Below are 20,567 nucleotides of genomic sequence, written 5' to 3' on the forward strand. Positions count from 1 at the left end.
CCCCAGCGCCTTGCAAGACATTGCGACCGGACTGAAACTAAAGTCACGAATGGCGATCCCGGTTGGTTGCTTGTTTGTGGTCAAATCGGTGTCGTGAATTGGAGTCCGAGACCGGCAGCCCTTCTGGGGCCTCTGGGGAGCAGGATCGGATTGAATCGTTACTTATGTTCCTCACGTCGACCGTGTGGCCATTGTTGGGTTCGCTTTGGGATGATGGAATTAATTAGCGGGGGCTGGCGAAGGATTATGTTTCGCTTGGACGGAACCCATTTCTATTATTTATGTGGCTCGATTAGAGTGCACACAGATTTCCACAATCGATCTTCTCCGTTTCGAGAATGGAATTGAAAGTGATTCTAATATTCCATTCTTCATATCTGCCCCTGCAAAAGCTTTCATAAGAAGAACGTACTAATAGAAGTGTTTGAGTGTTTTAACGCTAGAATACGACGTTCCTTTCTTACTCAACATCTTCGAGAAAGGTCGCCTCTGTTGAGCAATCTTTGCTAATCAAATCAAACCCCCCAACACGCGTGAATTCGATCCTGCCTCCATTCTCCTGGCGTGATGCGATTATTTTACACTCATTAGGTAGATTAAATTATTCCGTTCACCTTTCGCTCAATGAAACGAACACAGGCGGGCGAAGTGAAAGTTGTCGGCTTCCTCTCCGTGGCGTTGGTGCGTGTGATGTCTTCATTGCGTCAGTCGTGGAACGTCCAGAAGAAACAGGAACCTGGGTCTCGAACCTCCACTCACTTTTTAAGCGCTTAGTTCCTCTTCCAGCGTAAAGGTCAACGGTTGAATGAACGGTCAAACGATTGCAAACCCCCGGGCCTGGTGAACGAATTTGTGCATAAAATCAAACGCTCAGCAACGCCTACTTGTTCCGCATTGCAAATTCACTCTAGCTGAGGGGCGCAAAAGGTGGTGGGCGGTTACATCGACGGTTAATTGCATGCTAATGAGCCCGCCGATGTTTTATTTTTGCAAATCCCCAGCAAATGCACCCGGTATATTCCCGCAAGCAGGCTTGAGATCATCAGTCGATTAATTCGAGAGCTACAGGAAGCCAGCGGTGCATGTGTATCGTGCTAGCTCATAATAGTTCTATTAGCACTTGGGAATAAAAAACGAGTGCTTCCAGTGCACACGAACTGGTCATACCGGCTGGTGGGTGCATTTTCCATCGTGCGAATTGCTTTTAACGAACGCGTTTATTGAGCTTTTGATGGTGATAAACAGTTTTTTTTTCCACACCAACACCATACTCCATCATCACGCTGCACTCAAGCGCATAAATTGCCCACTGAATGTGGCTAATTATTTGCAGCTCATACGATTGAATGGATTTATTTTTCCCACCCCGTTAGCGGCTGGTTGTTTGCTTTATTTACGCGAGGCACAATTCCCAATTTAGGTTATACGTTATGCTTTTTTTGTTGCTCCTTTGTTTACATGGCAGCGCAAATAAAACGTTTAAAATTATGTCTTTCTCATTTAGGTTTCGCTTTTTTTCACTTGCCACTCGTGTGTCGTGCCTCGGTTATTCTTTTAATATTCATTTTCATTAGCAATTTCGTTTAAATTAAGCAGGTTTTATATGCATCGTTAATTCTCGCTCTGGTTACACAAATGGATATTATTTTCCAATGGTTTTTTTTCAGCGATCTGTTGGATGTTCTTTTTTTTTCTCTTTATCAACAAATGCGTGGGAAAAACCGCCTCAGTGTCATCAAAACATTTGTGTTGCGCAAGATAGTTTTGTGCTTGGTCTCGTGGTTTTTATTGCTCTAAGCTAGATTTTTTTACTCTGCGGCATGTTTTGGATTGCATTTTGCTGTGTTGCACACCAACATACCGTCCAGAGTCGGTTGCAACGACGGATTTACTATCCTGCGGTAGAACACACCGAAACAATGTTTTGGCACAGCTTGCAAGCGCGTCGGAAGGCGCCAACAAAGCGAATTATAAATCATTTTTGTGACGTTTCGGTTTAGCTGAAGTCGAGTCCTTTTTTTTTGCTTCTCCCCACTGTTTTTCTCTCGTTGAGGAGCGTTAGATTACAACGGCAATTTGTTAATTTCTTCATTCACCACAAAGAAGCACATTGTAAACGATGGTGCCTTTTTACGTCACAATTCAACGCAGCTCGGCTGGAAATTCACAAAAAAGCGTGCTAATTTCGCCAACGATGGTGCCGTGCCGGGACTTGCAAGTACAATTGCATCCAGTTTTTTGTTGCCTCATCCCGTCGAGTTAAAAGCAAGCAAAACCCTTACCGCGGGATGTTACTTCCGCCGCGAACAAAAGTCGCAGAGCCGTAAATCAACGCGAACACACCCCGTACAGCGAACTGTTGGGCGTCGTTGCGCTCTCGAATCTGCGTTTACTGATGAGTCAACCAGATTCCTAGCTGGAAAACGAAACGATTCGAAACGATTTGGCAAAAAAAAGACACATAACTACCGGGTCCGCTAACGGGTGATTATGACTGCTGCGAGGCAAGCGAGATAAGATCGCATCGCGAATGCTTGTTGAGCAATCACCAGCATCATCATCATCATCATAGTCGTCGTGTTCCGCGAACTTCATCGCAGTAGGCATCTGTTGAACAACTTGGGTCAATTTTTAGCCAGCTCACTGCGCCGTACCACTTCCGGAAGCTCTGATTTCTCTTCCGAGCATTTAACGGATAGGGCGGCCACTTACCATTATCTCTGGATTCGCGGTCGAGATCTTAAAGCTGCAGAACTTGCGCCCAAGGAGGGAAGAAGTGAAATTTGTGCCAATGTACGAAGGGATCAACGTTTTAGAGGAGCTCAATCATAGCAAATGAAGATGAAAATCTCACCATGCGATGATTACGATGCTCCATAAGTTGCAGCCCACTGAAAGGGTGTCAGAAATCGTGTGTTCTCCGTATGAAATAAGGAGGTGTTGACGGCTAGATAAAGCCTACGCTCCAACAGACGGTACGTATGCCTCAGCATCCCACGGACGGTTTCATGAGCCGCCGCCAGCGGTGCCGAAAGAAATATGTTTACCGACGGCAGATAAATAAGTCGGTCTCGCAAATTGAAACGCCATCCGTAAGCTGGAGTCGGCCTCCTACGCGGAAAACACATATCCAAACAGGATCAAGAGTCTGCGCTTTGATGTTCACAAATCAGCTCAACAGTTTGTGTGTTTTTGTAGCATCAATTCCAAATACTACCGGATGGGTTGTACGGGGAGTTTCGATCGTCTTGAAAACCACCTCCAGAGCCGGAGATGGCGGATCGGATGCCATTTATGTGTGGCGTAAGAAAATCATTAGACTAATTGAAAACTGATCGCTGTACTGTGGGAAAGACGTCTCAGAGACGGCAGGAACTGTGGAGTCGACCCGGTTTTGTGTGTTGCGGTGTTTTGTTAGACATCGACAACGAATCGCCCCACTGAGTTTCCATGTGTTCGCTTTTAAGCCCTGGTGTCACGTTTCTTCCCTTTCGATTGCCATTTCAAAACGCTCTGTCGGGTTTCCCGCTTCGACGGGATGCTGTTTGAGTTTTTTTTTGCCTTTGGAGAGGGAGCGAATGGAAATTTGTTTATTTCACTCAGGACTGTCTACGATTTCAGTAGTCCTATTATTATCGCTCACAAATCTCTCGCTATAAATCTTATCAAACCTCAGCTGTCTACGTGTGAAGGCATACCATGAGAGGATTTTCCAAGAACCAAAGTAATAGGAATATTGAACCAATAAAAAATGAATTTAACGCGGCAATGGAATGGAAATTGCCATCTGCGGTTCTTTTTATTCGGAACAAAAGATCCTATTACTTAAAATACGTCCTTTGTTCGCATGAAAGTGCAATGTTACACAAAGAAGCACGATAAGCGATGTAGGTTATTCGATAATAAAACAAATGTGCGAAAAATGCTTACAATTCAGGAAATTGTGTATCCCATTTGGTTCATATCTTGAACCAGGAAGCTCAATTCCCTTGCCAGTGATTTGACGTTATCGTTCTCCTGTTATCTGACCCTTCAATAACTTCTAATTCTGAGATCTCGCATTTTGGTGGTTATTACCACCCTCGGATTTAGAATGATCACCTGCCGTAGTTGCGTAACCCATCACCACACGATGGAAAGCTCCACCGGGACCAATCACACCCGAGAATCGATGGGACGGCGGTTTCGAAGCCTTACCTCCGAAAACATCCCACATCCTGCGTACTACCACTCTATAGCGCATCCATCTAATACAATTTCGTCCTAATTCTCGCCTCCTTTCAGAAACTGATGGCCAAGGCAACCTTCGACAACATCGCCGAAAGCACGGATGAGCTCGCCTTCCGCAAGGGCGAAATACTGACCGTCATCGAAACCGACACCAACGGGCTCAAAGGATGGTGGCTCTGCCAGCTCCGAGGTCGTCAGGTGAGTACCGGACTTTATGACCTACCTTCTTCTCCTATTCTGCTTCCTTTTCTCGTTTTCGACTGCATATGCACGGACGGTGGAAGAATGAAGCGTTCTTCCTCGTGACGGTAGAATCGTAGACAAAATTCACCTGTTTCGCTTCTCATCGAAATTAATCCCGGAGGAAACCTTCCAAGCTTGCGCCCGGGTCGTAACGCTGGAGTGAAGTTACAACGTCGAGCTGGTCGGTTCCAAACGGCAGCTAAAGGTCCCACGCCTCGACGCGGTGTGGGGTGGTAGTAATTGAAGGGTGTGCACAAAAGGGCCACCAGCAGTTGGAGGTGCATATTCAAATGAAGAAGCCACACACTCACACAGCTTGGGCCGTACTTTGGAGCGTGAAGTTTTTTGGGGAGCCACCAACCGAGCGCTCCCCGTTCAGGGTGGCATAATTTACGACCGGCGTGTTTCTTTTTTTTATCTCCTCCAGCTCGTACGCCTGCTTTTCCACAAGCAAAGGAAGCAGAGATTGCTCACGACCTTTGGATCTGGCAGCGCCGAGGGCCTGTTGATATGTGGAGTAGCCGTCGTACCAATTTCTCCCGTCGAGAAAGAGGCCTACGCTGGCAGCCGGCGTTGCAGCGGCTTGTTTAATTATTCAGCGGATGATTAATGACGGGAACGGGCACTCGTAGCCTAATGGGTAGGCTTAGGATGACCCGACCATGTGCAGCTGGCTTCGTTTCGAGTGGTCACGATGCTTTTCCCCTTGGGATCGAAAGGGAAAAGTTTGCACCGAGGATAACTCAATTAGTACCACCCTCACACCATCCACCGGGATGTCCCTGCTCGATTGGCTACTTTAACTAGCCTCTTTTTTCTGCTCCTTGGGATTTCGTGTACCCAGTTCCGCCATCGGTATCGTATCCTGCCGCGCCACATAACAGCTTGCTAATGAGGCGGGAGTTGATTTGATGAAATCGGGACTACACGGGTGGTGTTCGTTTCAGAAAGAAATTGTCACGAAGCTTATTGAAAGCGAGTCGACAACGTGCAGACAGACTCTCGCGGACCACCACCGGGAAAGATCAAAGAGTAAATTGAATTGCGTACTTAGTTCCGGGCACCTTTTGGCCTCTTTCTCGAGAGCGAACTCGAACGGAATGGTGGAGCTATCGTTTGGGGAATTTATTTCCTAGTACGGGTGTGCTCCAGCACATTCAAGTACCGCTGGAACATCGGGAGCTAGCGAAGGATAAGAGGTTGGCTTAGAGAAGGGTGCAAAAAATAGGACACCTAAACAGCAATTTCCTTATCGTCGTCATGGATACAGCTGCTCCACTAGAATCAATTTCAAGCGCTCACAATTAGGAACATCTGAGCCATGCTGATGGCTTGTGTGTTTACTCCAAGACCAGTGCAGAATCTGTTGCCGAGATCCGGTAGGCACCGACGTGCGTCGTAGGGATTCGTTTCGCTGTTGCAAAAGTGTACACAGAAAATTAATCTGCCGTATTTACCGATGCGGAATGGTCCCTTCTCTATTAACATCTGTTTGCTTCGGCAAACGAACAGGCACGCACACGGAGTGTGGACCTTTAATTGAAAACGGAGTAAAAACGATTCACCGAGAGCGTTTCCCAGATTGGCCAGAGCTGGGATGCAACTCTGCTGGTTACGCTAGGCTGCCATCACGAGCCTCCGGGACACATTCTTCTGATTGCCGCTCAAGGATCACTCTTGAAGTTGGGAGTTGCTTGAGATGTCGGTTTTGAGCAAGGGGAATTGTGAATTGGTGGTCGTACGCTCGATTGTTGTTCGCATAAACGAAAGGACTACTGATGTAACATACCTCTTTACGGTCATCCCCCGGGTGCAACGGTACGGATGAGTATATAAGTGACTACTTCGTTAGCTCGCATCGACTGAGTGGAATTCGCTTTGTTCTTGCTTGGAAATTTTGCGTACACAAACCAACATTCCCTTGATTTGCGTCGTGTTAGAGAAAAGGATTGAAGTCGATTTGTTTTTTAATATACGTTGAAAATTGGAAAATGGATTGGCAGGCATGTGTGGATTTAATTAAGGCGCACAAATACGATCCTATGTAGAATTGTCCTGAACAAAGGAAGGCTTCGGGGACAGACAGGAGTAAACATTTACCAAGCAATTCAAGGTGGTTGTCTCGAGAGCCTTCTCTTGAATAAATTCTAAAACCATCTTAATTGAATCGCTCAATAACACCTCCGCTTCTTCACAGGAAATAATTATCGTCGGGCGTTTGACGTTTGAGCTCAAGATATTGTTGGAAAATCGATTCACGACGAGATTCCTTTCATCATCTCAAAAATAACGACGCAATGTTTGACATTAATCAGTGAAATTTATTACCAGTATCACGCCAATGCTGCACATCCCACGATTTAAGCGTTCGCAACGCACACATTTCTCCGTTGGAAAGCTTAAAACAAACATTTGCTTTTGTGCTTAACTTTACCGGCAAAGCAATCACTTCGTCCCTGTGCGTTTGCCCTCGTTTGGCAGGATGTCGCATCCTATCACATCTGCTTCAAAACGCGTGCGTTTACTCTCCCTCGAGCTCTCGGGAGGCAATTGCGTTGTCCTGCTGCTGCTTGTGTGCATTATTTTATGGCCACCACCCAAAACCAACAATATTGTGACGCTGGAAAACGCACCGAACTGGCAGGAGCTTACTCTCGCGTACCTGAGCTGGTTCGCATTTTGGACATTTACGAGGCTTGCGGCTCCGGTGGAATTAATTTCTGGCATCATTCACTCGCAAGGACGTAGTTTCCGTAATGGAAACGCACGAAAAAGGCACCGGAAAAGACGAGGGATTATTAGCAACGCTTCGGACTTCGGACTCAAGCTGTACTAGCTCTCACATATCCTACCGTGATGGCGCGTGTGTTTCGCACGAGGGTCTAGATGGGGACGTACAAACTAGAGCAGCACCCAACGAACGCGCACATCTACCGTACTTGCGATGGGTTTTCGAAACCCTATCATTAAATTTGAATTTCATTGTGCCGAAAAAACACGTACGAACGTGTCGAGCGCAGACGGGAGACGGGGCTTTTTTTTCAGCCCGTCTGAAAGACCCTTTGGGACGGTGATGGTCTCTTTCTTTTCCCTTCGCAGCATGGCATCCGGGGAGACTTGGGTACGCTGGAATTTTCTATCTTCATTCCAAACTTCCTCCTTTGCTTTTCCCCATCGGACACCACACCCCAGTGGGTTCCGTTGGTCTTTTGAAGTTCCACCATCGATATCGATGGCGCCAGACGCTCGTGGTGGGACGATGATGCGCGTGGAATCGTGCCTAGCATCCATCCAGATGATGCAAACGCTGCAAACGATGATCAATGAAAGGGATGAGCACCAACGGAGAAGCCTGAGCACAAGAAATTTCATCCACGGAACGGCAGGAATGCACGACCAGACGCCGCTCAGCGTACACAAGTCTTCGAGACAAAGGCGTCAGTTTTGTGAGTGAAATTAAATCTAATTGAAGCACAAGCGAGCGCACTGGGGCGTTGTTTCGAACGCAACCGAAACCTGCCAACTTCTGGTCCCAAATTTGAAGTTAGTGGTGGTGTGGCGTCGTCAGTACATCCCTGCTAAGCTACGTCCGTGCGGAAGACATCTTTATGTCTTGTCGGTCCCAAAAACCTCCCTTTGTGGAAATCCCTTGCAGATAATTTTATCTCACGGTTTTGCGGAAGTTGATTAAAGCCGAACCCACGCCACAACGGGGCTGTTTTTTGACCGCACAATAGCCTTCTGTTTGCCTTGTCGTGTGCTTATGAATCGCGTGCGGCTGTAGATTATTTGCAATGTTATATATTTTTTATTACACGAGCAAACCCTTCCGAGTTCCGGCAGGAGTTCTATGGCAGGAGGCTGGTTGGGAAGGTTTCCCGGCCGCAACAAAACCCCTTCCGGGGTGCGTTCATGGCGATGGGCTCGGCAAAGTTATAGGTAGCGAGATTATCCCTTCGTTGCCGGCATGATAACGCCATCCCACCGGGCGGCAACAAGTTTTCTAATGGAATTAATTTCATTCCTTACCGGCAGTGGCCATCTTCCAGGGGGGTTTATTTGTTGATGCTTCGTTTACATATTTCAGTTTTCCCGGGAGCCGTACATCGTTAGTCAGGAAGTCATAAAACTTGTAGTTCTAGAGATTACGCTGCGTTTTGAGAGGCAAGCGGCGTGAATTTTTTTTTTTCGTAATTCTTTCTCAAAAACTCCGTAGTAAAACAGCTAAATGGCTGCTATTTCACGTCGCTTCTGGAATCCTTTTTTTATGCGTTATGCGTGCTCAAGTTTCCTTTTCCATCCTGTACCACAGCTTCCGCGAGATCCCGAACAGGTTCCCTGTTTACAATCTGATTAACTACATTTACCTGGCTTCCGTTTTACACACTTCCAACCAACGCCGCTCGTCGGATTCCTATCTCACATGCTTGACGACCGTGTAGGGGTGTTTCGTTTATCTCGCAACGGCTCCGTCACCGCTGTTTTGAGGATAGATTTTTATCCGTATCCTTTTCCGTGCCCGGCCTATTAGTCTTCACTCCTGCGAGGAGTGCCTTTATCTCCGCTTTGAAAGGCCAGTTCCATTGATGGTTTACAGGGGTCCGTTTCCGGTAACCCGGAAAGAGTTGGCTACATCGTGGCTTCCTGCGCTATTCGAACTCAGGCTCTCTATTGTACGTTCGACCCATCCCAACTCGAAAAAGGTGTGACAGGAGCGCCGCGCAGTACCTTTGGGATTATCGTTTTCCTCCAGCAACTCGCACGTTCCTGCATGAAGATCCTATCTGAGGTTGAGTTGTGTTTGTTTGTTTGCCATCGAGTGGTGTATTTTGTCTCTATTGGCTGCATTGTGTGTCGAGAGTTTATGGATTATTTAGTTTGTTTTCTTTTTTTTTTGTTGCGAGTGTTGTTGGAATGGATTCCTTCACAAAAAGGGTTGGGTATTCCAGAGTACCTGGGTATCTCTTTGGAGCTTCTCTTTGCTATGGTTCGGTTTGTAATCTCCCGCCTTGGTCAAACATGGGTCGAAGCGATTTTTAAAAGACCATTTAATGACCCCCTTCCAAAGCTTCGGGTCGGCTATTCCGATCCCTGAAACATTTGCTCAACTGTGCTTTAGGCTAACAACGGCGACTACGGATGGAACCTTAGCCATAAACGGTTCGATCCAGGATCCAAATTGCTTTACTGTTATCCAGGATAGGATTAGCCAAGCTATTCGTTGTCCATGGTGAAACGGAAAGGCTGTGTTAATTATTTGCCGTTTGGGAAGCTGCTTACCTGGGTGAATTTTCACACATTTCCTTTTGTTATGGAGAAGACGGCCGTGAATATAATAAGCAATTATCCATTGAGAAGATGTTCATGCTGTCACAAAACTTTAACTCCTGCCCTCGAGGCTTTGAACTTTGGAATGAGGGATTTTATCGACGTTTTCGCATCCTTTCTCAGTTCTTACTGCACATTGCTCTCCAGGTCTCCTCTTTGGGTGCGGGAATTGAACATGCTATTCTTCGGCTCAGGTGTGCGTTAGACCAGTGAATGTACCGGATCTAATCCCAACCTGAATCCGCGTCCCGCTGTCTAGCAAAGTGTCTGTGGAAACAGTTGAATTCATCAGCAGTAATTGAAATGTTTCCGCAACGCCACGAACGCACAGGGCCACACGACAGCCCGGAAGTGAAGATCTTGATAGCCCGTACGTCAACCGCAGCACTAAATTGGTACGCTGACGGTGCAGGCAGTGAAATAAATCCGTACTTTCCCGGTAGATAGTGCACGAGTTGATGAACAAAAAAATAAACCAATCGTTGCGAAACCTGCCTTGAGCTATCAGAAATGAATCCGCTCCCCGAGAAGCTTCCTAGTTCCGAGCTTTAGCTCTGGAATACTATCCTGATGAAGTGCTCCAAACGATGGCAGGAGCCAGGCACAAGATAGACACCGAAACGAAAGGTAGCAACGATTACGGCACCGGTTTCCCATAATTGCGCCTTCACTAGAGAGAGATGCAGCAGATGTACTTCCTAGTAATCCGGGTGTCTGGGTGTTTAAATCGTTATTACTATCATTAATCAACCAGTTGGATGGAAAACAATTTCATTACCCTTAAGCGTGAAGGGCGTGCAAACTGGAGTGTATATTTCTATCATCAATGAGTGTCAGACCAAGTGGAAGCTGTAGATACGGTAGAATTTGTGCGGGAAAAGTCGCTCTTCCAGGGCTTTTCCAGCTTATATGTTTCGTTCCTTCGAAGTATTATAAACTGGAAGAAAACGCTTACATATGGCTTTCTCCATGTGAATTGATTCCTTTCCGATACTTTGGATAATCTTCTCGAATCCCGTCGACAGGGATGTGCTGTGGGATTTGTGTCCGCTTCTGTGTGAGATCAATCTAGCGTAACCAGGTTTCGCTCTCGTGGACCAATATCGTACCAGCACATGAAGTCAGCAGTATCAAATACACTTCTTTGGATCTCTTCCATGCTTCATACCCGTCAAAGCCCCCATCGAATTGCGGATGAACAACGAACACCAGAATGCAGCTGGCATCATGCCGACGGGTCCGAAGTATGGTCCTGGCCCTTCGGGCGGATATTCAAACGCTCCGTAGAACCGCCCGGCACGTGTTGGTCTCTTCGCGTCATGCATGCCGGCAGAAACCCGTCGGTGGTATGGTCATGACACGAGCCCGCGTTTGCCTGCCGATGCCGTCCGTAAACCGTCAACAGCTTCCTTCAGTGCCAGCTGCCGCGATGCTGATGCATAGATATCCGTATGCATCCGTAACGGTGCGGTAGCGTAAAATTGGAAGCTGGCTGCCAGCGGGACGCAGTCTATCATAAGGGCTCCCACTCTCTCTCTCTCTCTCTCTCTCTCTCTATTTATTTCTTTCTACGCCAACGAGTCTCGTTCGCAATACACCGCCCCAGCCGATGACAGCTGCCCGAGAAGGCGCGTTGGAAGGTTGAAAGTTAAAGGGGAAAATATAGAGTGAAAATTGTAATGCGGCCCACCTTCCTGGTGGAGTTTCGAGTTTATGTGGCACGGGGCATAATTTACTCTATTATTAGGATCCTTTTTTCTGGTTTGATTTCCACAACAAAGCCGTCAGATCTTTGTAAAGGGAGGAGGTGAATTATGATTTTTTAGTCCTTTTCTTAAAATGCAATAAGTTTTCTCTTTTTTGATATGCAAATGAGCCAAATGGCCTAACATGAAATCTTTGGTGGATTTGTTATTCTTATTACACAGAAATGTTACAAATCAAACATTGTACTTTAAAAAACACAGTTTTAATAGACTTAGCTGTTAAACTGAACTTTTCAATGTACATGGCAGTCTCATTAAAAGCTTTCAGCTGCATCTATTTTCACCCTAAACGATTGGCTCGTCTGATGTTGCTATAAATTTGGTCCTAGCTTCAAATTACTGCAACTGCGATCAAAAATCATGATTTGCTTCCGCTCTAACCTTCTGCTGGAAATCAGATGTATCTTAACCAAAATAACCATCGCCAGTAGTCGACAGCTGCGGTTGAGGCCTGTAATTTGTCACCTTTTTGTCGCATTCAATCAATATCAAAAATGGTGCTAATTGAATTGCATTTTACTGTTTTTTTTTCTTCTGCTAAAAGCAAAGTTTAATACTTACTTACACTGAACCGTAATAATCGTATATTATTCCCACCTACCCTTCTTGATTGCAGCATTTTGCAGTGATTTCAGTTTGTGGTTTTAAACAGCGTTCGCTGAGAAGCGTAAAAAAGACTCGCCCTCGTAGAAGCGAATGAATGCGTTTTGTGGTATTATTGCTTCATACGTTCATTCATAGCATTGCGACCCCTCGTTACCCTCGGCTCGAATGTCAATGCGAATATGAAGGTGGAAACAGTATTGCAATAAATTATTTCATCCAACGAGCGAGCGCGTAGAGATGTTAAAATGCATCCCACATCGCTTGGCGACATTAAGGAAGCCATGTAGGTGTTCATTGATCAGTTGGTGTGTCGTCGGACACGCAACCACCTTTACCGTAGCTCGACGTTATTTAGTGGTTAGGATAGGATTTTGTCCTGTGCTTGTTTTTCAACCCACGAACCGATCGAAAGAGCTGCCCGTCCAGGTGTAGCTGTGGCTTGGCAAAAAAAAAAACGCACCACAGAATCAAACTTCTATGAATGAGTTGCACTCGTACTTTGGGGGGTTAAAACCAGCTCAAACCTCCTCCTCGACCTGCTGTTGGGTGACTTTCGCAACTGAATTTATCACCAATAAATATCGTCCCACGTGATCCCGTGGTGGAACGGAAATGGCGAAGCGTTGTTATGCGGTTCATTGACATAAGCATGCCACACAACCGGTGCGGTGACACGCGTAACCACACGCGAAACGCCATACTAGTTCGTGTGGGGAGTACTGATTCATTACCGCTTTTCCGCTGAAGCAAACGCAACCCCCTTCGTATCGAGAACCACGCTGAACGCTTGAATCACGTTTTAGTACCGGGAAATTCCCCACAACTCATTTGCGCGGGCTCGCAGCCCACACGTGCTGGAGCCATCTGTGTAGGGGAAAGTTTGAATCCTTGTCGAACAGATAACATCCCCTTCACAGGAAGGCTTTTTGGTGGTGGATTTTAAATGTGAAATTAACATCAAGCGCTTGGCAAATAACTGACAGCGATAAACGCCACCTCCAGGTAGTTTAATATCGACGGTGAATGGCGGATCCGCGCCTTCCTAGCGAAGTGTTCCAAGAAAATCTCCATTCCACTCCTTGAGCACCGCCTTCTAGAACCCTGGCGCCATAATATTCATTATGCCTGAATCCATAAAGTGGCTGTGGTTGAGGTTAGGTTCAAATGTTGCTCTCTAATGCTATGTTTCGAAGTGGTTCCGCCTCCCAACTTCGGTCCTCGCGTAATCCACTAAAAGTCAGTGTCATTAATTATGTGTTTTTTGTGTTGTACACATACCAACGCTTGAAACGAGAAATTACTCCCGTGGTGTTCCGCTGAAACGAGCTATCTATGCCGCACAGCAGGACATTTTCCGACTGCAGTGGAATTCATTTACACCGCAAGTCAACACAGGGGGCAGTGCTGTAGCATAGGATGTTTCTTTTTTTTTTCACCTAGAAAACGGTGTGTGTTCTTCAAACCGGTATCTGCTTCCAACAGGGAATCTTGCCTACCTTTTCGTCCTTCCTCGACTGACGACGTCGACTTTTTTGTCGTTTCTGTCTCGGCATGCCTATCCTGCGGTTACCAAGCATGTCACGAAAACTGACAGCGTGAAAGTGTGAAAGTGTGAAATGAATCCAATCACCACTAAATCGTCTGCCTGCTGTCTGAGCCCGTGGTGATGACCTCCTCTTCGCTTTCTTCCACCAGCGTACAAGGTGTTGAACGTCGTCCTTTTGTTGAAGTCCGGGAGAAACCTTATAACTGTGCGAAATTCCAAAGCAAGCGCCAAGAAGCGTGAATGGTCGCCATCCTTTGGGATTAGAATTTTACCTCATTTACGCCTGTGAAAGGGAAATTCAATTAAACCCTTCGGCGTGGACACCCGCCCATGTCCCGTGGCTTGGGATTTCATAATAAAATTTGATTAAAACCCGTGGGTTGTTCTCCCTTGCGCGTTATGGGGATGATGGCAGGTTCGCTGGAAGCTAAAAATATTCTCAGTACCTACGTTCTTCTCGAAATTGACGCCCAATACACGCGGATCCCATCCGGCAGGAGCTGTGGGGTGATTAACCTCAGCTTTTAATCAGTTACGCCAGATGCCGCCCATGGGCACGAGAGTTCTAGCAGTCTAGCCAGCGGGTCGATAATAATAACCGTTGATAAAGGGGATGCGCGCACAAGAAACAGCGTCGATTATTGCCCGACTCTCGTTCTGATGATTCTACCTTCAAAGCCGCTACTTGCTGAGGAGCTCCCATTCTTGCAATCTACGTCGGACCGGCGTTAACGATTAACGCCCCGTCGATCAGATGGCTCCAGTGCAATTGGCTCCAGTTGGCTGCGGGTTCGGTAGGGTTTGATTGACGGACTTTGCAACAAAGAATCCCGCGTCAAACTGGTAATACATGCGCTCGATTAGCGCCATTTGGGCGCCACCGGTAGTGCATTTGATAACGCTCCAATCGAGCACGGTAAAAAAAAGCTAACTAGCGACTGGGAGATTATTAAAAATAGCTCTTGTAGAGTAGTATAATTGCTTATTCAACGTCAAGACATTCGTTGTTTAAGCTAATGCACGCATAAAATAGAAACTGGAAAAGAAATCATTAACTAATTTGTATAAATAATCTCTTCCAATTTAACTTTTCCTAATGTTTATTTCCAATTGATTAAAGTATGTCTTAAATATTTATCTTAGCTGAGAAGTGTCGTCTTTCAACGAACGATAAAGCCATTCTGTAATGGTTCCCATTATGCATACGTGCATCGATTTTCATTTTCTCTTCGCCTCGTTGTATACACGCGGCACTGAACATTCCGTTGCGTTCCGTTTCCATCCGGCGGTCGCGTTGAACTTCTGCTGCACATGATACATGACGAATGACGCTGGCGACAAGCCATCCGCACCGCAAATCGCCGGGAGTGACTCGTGCAAAAATCACGATCCTCGCGTAATTAACATATCAAACAGCGTACGCGCGCGCGCGCGCCGTCCGTTTTCCTCAGCGCTGGAGTTTTCACCGCGCGAAAGCACAAACCTTTGCTCCGTGAAAGCAGCCGCGGCCCTTTCCTGAGAAAGGATAGCGTCCCGAAGCCTCAGTCCCCTCGGTTGGAAAGAACCGGTTGCGCCGAACGTCAACTTTTGGATTATGATCTCGCTTTCCGGCGTCTCTGTCCATCACCAACTCCACCATCTACGCGCCTCTCTGGTCGGGGATTTTTTTGCTTTGTTTTTTACGCCTGTCCCGATCGCTTGTCCAATGTCCAGTCGAGAGGCAATGGCTGTCAAATTTTGCGTCCAATTTCGCATCGTCAAAAGCCAAAATAAAGAGAAGCGGCAAAAAAAAATCCCAAACGCGAAGTCGTGCGCTGGAACCCGTTTTTGCTACGCTTCATCTCGCGCCGCCGTGCGATTCTCGGCCAAGTTGTGATGCGAACCAAAACACTCGCACTCTTCGGATTGTTTTTTCTTCGTTTCTTCAATCTGTTATATTGGTCCGTTGCTTCCTTCTTTACCGATTAATTTGACAGCGAACCGGTTCGCTCGTAAATGATTTGATTTTCCGCCACACTTCGCTCAATCTGCGATAAGAACTGGAATAAACGATTGGATCTACATTTTTTTTTGCTTTTAGACATTTCTGTTTGTGCAAACTTTGTTAGGAAAGCGAAATCAATCGAGCCAGTCAGCGACTCAAATCGAATAACAAGATTAGGCGTGTGGATTCCTGCCTCAAACGGCAAATAACCGATGGCGGCTTTCGTGACTGGAAGGTTCCTTTTGCAAAGGATTGACAAGTATCTCAATTTTCGGAGACGCCTTTAGAATGCGAGGCTCTAAGTGACAAATGAAACCCAACGGCATGTTCTTGTCCTTGACATGGACTCCTTTCCCTTGCCTATATCTGTCAAATGTTTGCACGTCATTCCGATTATATTTCTTATTTCCTAAAGAGGTACACGTCAGCAGACGGCGGTATCGGTGAGAAGACACTCCTTTCTGTGTCCTACGGCCGCTATTCAAAGCAGATAAGATCAGGTTTTTCCAGTGGGTGATTGTTTTCTTCCCCACCAAACACAACACTGATTTGTTCCTGACTGCCGGCGACAATGGCTACAAATGTGGCTCCTTCAGCGGGCTTCTAGAGAATACATGCGCGAAAAAAAACAAATGAAACTCCCCTTTTGGGACGGGTTTGAGTGCTGTCAGAAGGAGCGCCACCATTTTACAGCATGACTTAACGAGTTGTTTAGCAATTTGTGTGCGCCAGAGAGGACAAAGAGCGGCGAAACAGGATTTTGGACATTAATATGACAACGTAAGTGACATTTACAAGCATGTCTCGGTACCGTTTGAGCAGCGCGTTCCCATTGAAAGGGGGTTTTGTTTCGTAGCGACAGAAGCGAGAACCACATTAGAAGACCGCGTCTGCTAGGCGAGTATGGGCTGCAATTTATAATACTTGCGCTATTACCACTATGTAAATATCTCAATTCTTAAGTGCGGTTGAGCTTACGGAGTTAGACTGGGTGGTCAGTACTTGAGTGCTGTCCTGTTGATGCAATATGTCTCGAACAGGATGCGATACTTGACAGTATTCTAGTGGTTCTATAAAAAGCGATAGAGCTAACTCTCGTGTCGTCGGTGTGTGTGTATAGGCGTCTCGAAAGCTCATTTCAATCAATCTACACCACTTAGCGACTATGTACACCATCCAATAAACTTCTTCTCGCTTGATCGGTGGAGACGTTGCGACTGTTTCAAGAGGAACCACTCCCTAAACCGCGAGATTCCCTCGGTCTCGGTTGCTATCTTCTTGTGTGACATTTCAACGATTCAGACCCGCATCGCTTCTACATGTTGACAGTTTTATTCGTACGTTCGAGCACCAGCCACTTCGACGCCAACTGCCACAGTCATACAGGAAGTGGGTCCTTCGATAGGAGGAGAACCTGGGCATTGAGAGTCGATCGATTGATCGAATCCACTGCCTCAAGCCCCGGGTCAAGTGGATTTTCCTCCAGGGCAAGTGCGCGATAGCAGCGACGGAGAGATTATGTTGTTTGTCGCGATTTATACGAAGTGGCCGCATTCTGTCCGAGTTCTCCGGTTTCCAGCCTCGGCGTATTTGACATCGACGCCGATTTGTAGACCTCCGGCGTCGAGCAGTTTCTCCGTATCGTATCCCACCAATACGATACGGGGTCGGTTTTTATTCCTTCGTTTCACTGCCACGAGCTCGTGGTTGGGTTTCCTACAAAAAAGGCAAAATTTCGCCGACGATCGCCCACGGCGTTGCGTTACGGCAATTTGGCTTCCAACGCTAATTGGCAATTTTGTCGCGAGTTCCGCGTTGGTTCTTCGCGACACTGAGAACTCGGAGATGTTGGTGTAAAAATCTTCACTCCGTGTGCAACCGCTAGATCCTTGAAGACAGTAGCTTCGTCTTTCGGCGGATCGTTTCTTCTCTATCAGCGACATTCTGCCCTAAATGTCAACTACGAGGGTGCGTTGTTGTTCCAAAATGTTGTTTTTTTTTGTTGTTGTTATTGGCCCATACCACCTCAATGTGAAGAACGCGAAAGAAGCACCCGAGTGCTTGGCTGATGTAGTCGGCGCAATCCCGGGAGCCATAATTTTAGCCTTTGGCTTCATCCAACCAGCGATAAAGTGACATATAAATTAGCCGGATTTATCTGATGACGCGCTGCATCCCGGATGGCTCCCGGAGGGGTTCTACGATATCTTAGGGAAAGAGAGTCTTTCGTCTGGATTTATGCCCTCAAGACGTAAAGACGAATTCAAGCAGCAGAAGAAGCAGACATTGATGCCTTCTTCTCCTCTAGCAAATCGCTCCCAACTGCCGCTGAGAGAACTGCCGTCGGCGACGTCGTTTGCCATCGCTAATCTACGTCTAAATGATGGAGTTTTTTAAATTAATGTTTCATCGAACGATTTATTAGTTTGTTGTCGTACTTTGGATCGTTTAATGGTCTGATGCAAACGTTCGATTCGAGCTGCATTTCACCGCTATGAGAAAGGCAAACGAAACACCTGCTGTTGTATGCACGTCGCAGAGGATTTGTGCCGCCTGAATCCGCTAGCTTTCGTCGGTTTGATGGATTGATTGAAATTCGTCTTGCCAGCGGCCGTAAACTGCGTCGTTTAATTTAAAATCATTTTAGCCCCCTTTAACAGCCTCCCAAATAGGCAATGAATTCGGGGACGCGTATATTTTATCAAGAAGAAAGTTAATCGGCAAGAAGAGAAAATCAATAAGCATTAAAGTTTTATAGTGAAGAACATCCATCATCGGTGTGTGTGTATTTGTGCGTTACAGATGAAAGGAATGTTTTCTTCTTTGGAGGAATTTCTTCCTTATTGCAAGAACTAGTCATGTTGTGATTAATTATTGAGTGTGCTATAAAAGTCTTCGTGAAACTGCAACATCTGCTCTATTATGTACTTTTGGAAACTTTCTCGTTAATAATTGCTCATCCCTATCGAAATGCATTCCGATTGGGGAAAAGATGTCGTAAAATTAGAGTTGCATTACGCCTACAAACTTTCACCATTACAAGGGTACGAATCGACGTGAGATGAGTCCTTTTCGACCACTTGCTTCCGGCCCTTTGGTCCATTAGTTACCAGAAGGCTTTTGAAAATGTCCTAGTCTTTGGTGACAAAAATTGTTCCCTCGCTTCCGCTCCACAACATTGCCCCTCGGTGTCCCTGTCCTCTGTCCGATTTCTAGTTGTAAATTACATTTTTCGAGCTATCACACTCGAAACAAGTTGCAAGTGCACCAGCTCCAAATTGGCCACCACCAGCAGTGGTTGCTCATAGTAATTACTCCTCTGGTTTGAAGTTGTCCGATGCTCCTCGGGCTTCCGGATGCGGCATGAATAATTTATTGCACGCTTCACAGCAAAAGTGCATCGCACTTTATTTTGCAAAGACCAAACGTTGTTCGCTAACGTGTCTCCCTTGGGTAGTGAAAATGGTTGTAAATTTACGTCACACGGTAATTCAGTTACAAGGATTACAATTTATAGTTCGGCGCAAGTGTGAAAACACCAAAAGCTTTCGTCTCGATGTTCGGTGGTGTAATTATTTTTATACATTCAGCATTTTGAATTACTCAAAAGGTCGAGCTCCGCTTGTTGGTGAGAAGGATTTGCCAATCCAGTCAAAATATTCATGCTTTGTTTGTCTGCTGATTCCCTTTCGAACGTTACTGTAATTACAGGTCGCATGCATAATCGTTAGCATATTTTTGGACTGGCATTAATCGTGTGTCCTCTGCACACTCCGTTTGTTGGTCGCCACTCAGCGTTGAGATTCAGCGTTGCGAATGGATGTCAAATAAAATTAATCAAGCTTCATCGCGATACGCTGCCTCGGGGAATCGATTCGATTGGCACATCCCGCTCCAGGGTGTCGTGCATTCGACAAAAAGAAGAGAAGAAAAAGCTGCACATTCATTCGCTGCGAAGGAAACCGAATGATATGTGCGTTTGTTGTGTTGTCCGACGAACAATGCCATGGTTTCCGATTGGGACTTACATGAGAAAAAATATGAGCCCAAACATGCGTATGCTCTTAGTGAAACGAATTAAGCCTGCCAATTTAATTTTCTACAGCATCCTTTTTTTCTACCAGCAGCCCCGCGTCGAAGTGGGGAAGAGAAAATAACGCAAAATAATAGGATCTTTCGCCTGTTTTTTTTTCGGAAAGACTCCCTTTCATCGCTGGAATCGAAGCACATTTCAATTTCGGAACGTGAGTGCATTTGTTGCACTCGGGAAATAAAACGGCCACCGCCTGTGTGAGGGAAGTGGAAACGGAAAATAAAAACTCCCGAAACACCCGGACCGAAACCGCTTAAAATGCAATAATGCCAAAGTGGTTTACATTCGTTTGGGTGCTTCATAAATCCATTTAACGTTGCAGTTTTGCACGTTTGTGCATTCCGAGCCTAAAAAGACACCGAACCCTGAACCCGGTGGGCCACCCTGTCCGATGTTTCGATAATTGCTTTTTATGTGCCCCGACGGCTGGAAGGTTGTTCCTTTTGCCTTTTGTTGTTATTACTTAAACCTGGGGCCCATCTTTGTGCACGTGTAAATTTTAATTTTGTGGCAGTCTTGCTTTTTTTTATGAACACACATTGCATGCATTTTTGGGAATACTTTATGACGAACAATTAAAGTTATGCTTTTTTTTGCAAAATGGTGCATTTTACAGTCCAGTCGTAATGGAAATATTCACGAGCTGTGTAATTTGGTGCTAATACAAGTAGTATGCCTCAGGAAGTGTGTTTAATCCTATTTTCTATACATTTAGTAATACTGTATGTCTTGAATTCAAATCCCTCTTAAACAACTCTCGTATCTTTTTCT

General features: G+C 46.0%; 1 protein-coding gene across 1 annotated transcript in view; it reads left to right on the forward strand.

Moving 5' to 3' along the window:
• The window catches only part of LOC128723624 (breast cancer anti-estrogen resistance protein 1), a 111,190-nt gene that overhangs the window by 52,118 nt on the left and 38,505 nt on the right, over positions 1–20,567 (forward strand). The window contains exon 2 of the mRNA XM_053817383.1: positions 4,285–4,428. Coding sequence (XP_053673358.1) covers positions 4,285–4,428 — 144 coding nt within the window. The remainder of the gene's footprint in view (positions 1–4,284; positions 4,429–20,567) is intronic.

The sequence above is a fragment of the Anopheles nili genome, chromosome 3, assembly GCF_943737925.1.
Source record: "Anopheles nili chromosome 3, idAnoNiliSN_F5_01, whole genome shotgun sequence".
Classification (NCBI taxonomy): domain Eukaryota; kingdom Metazoa; phylum Arthropoda; class Insecta; order Diptera; family Culicidae; genus Anopheles; species Anopheles nili.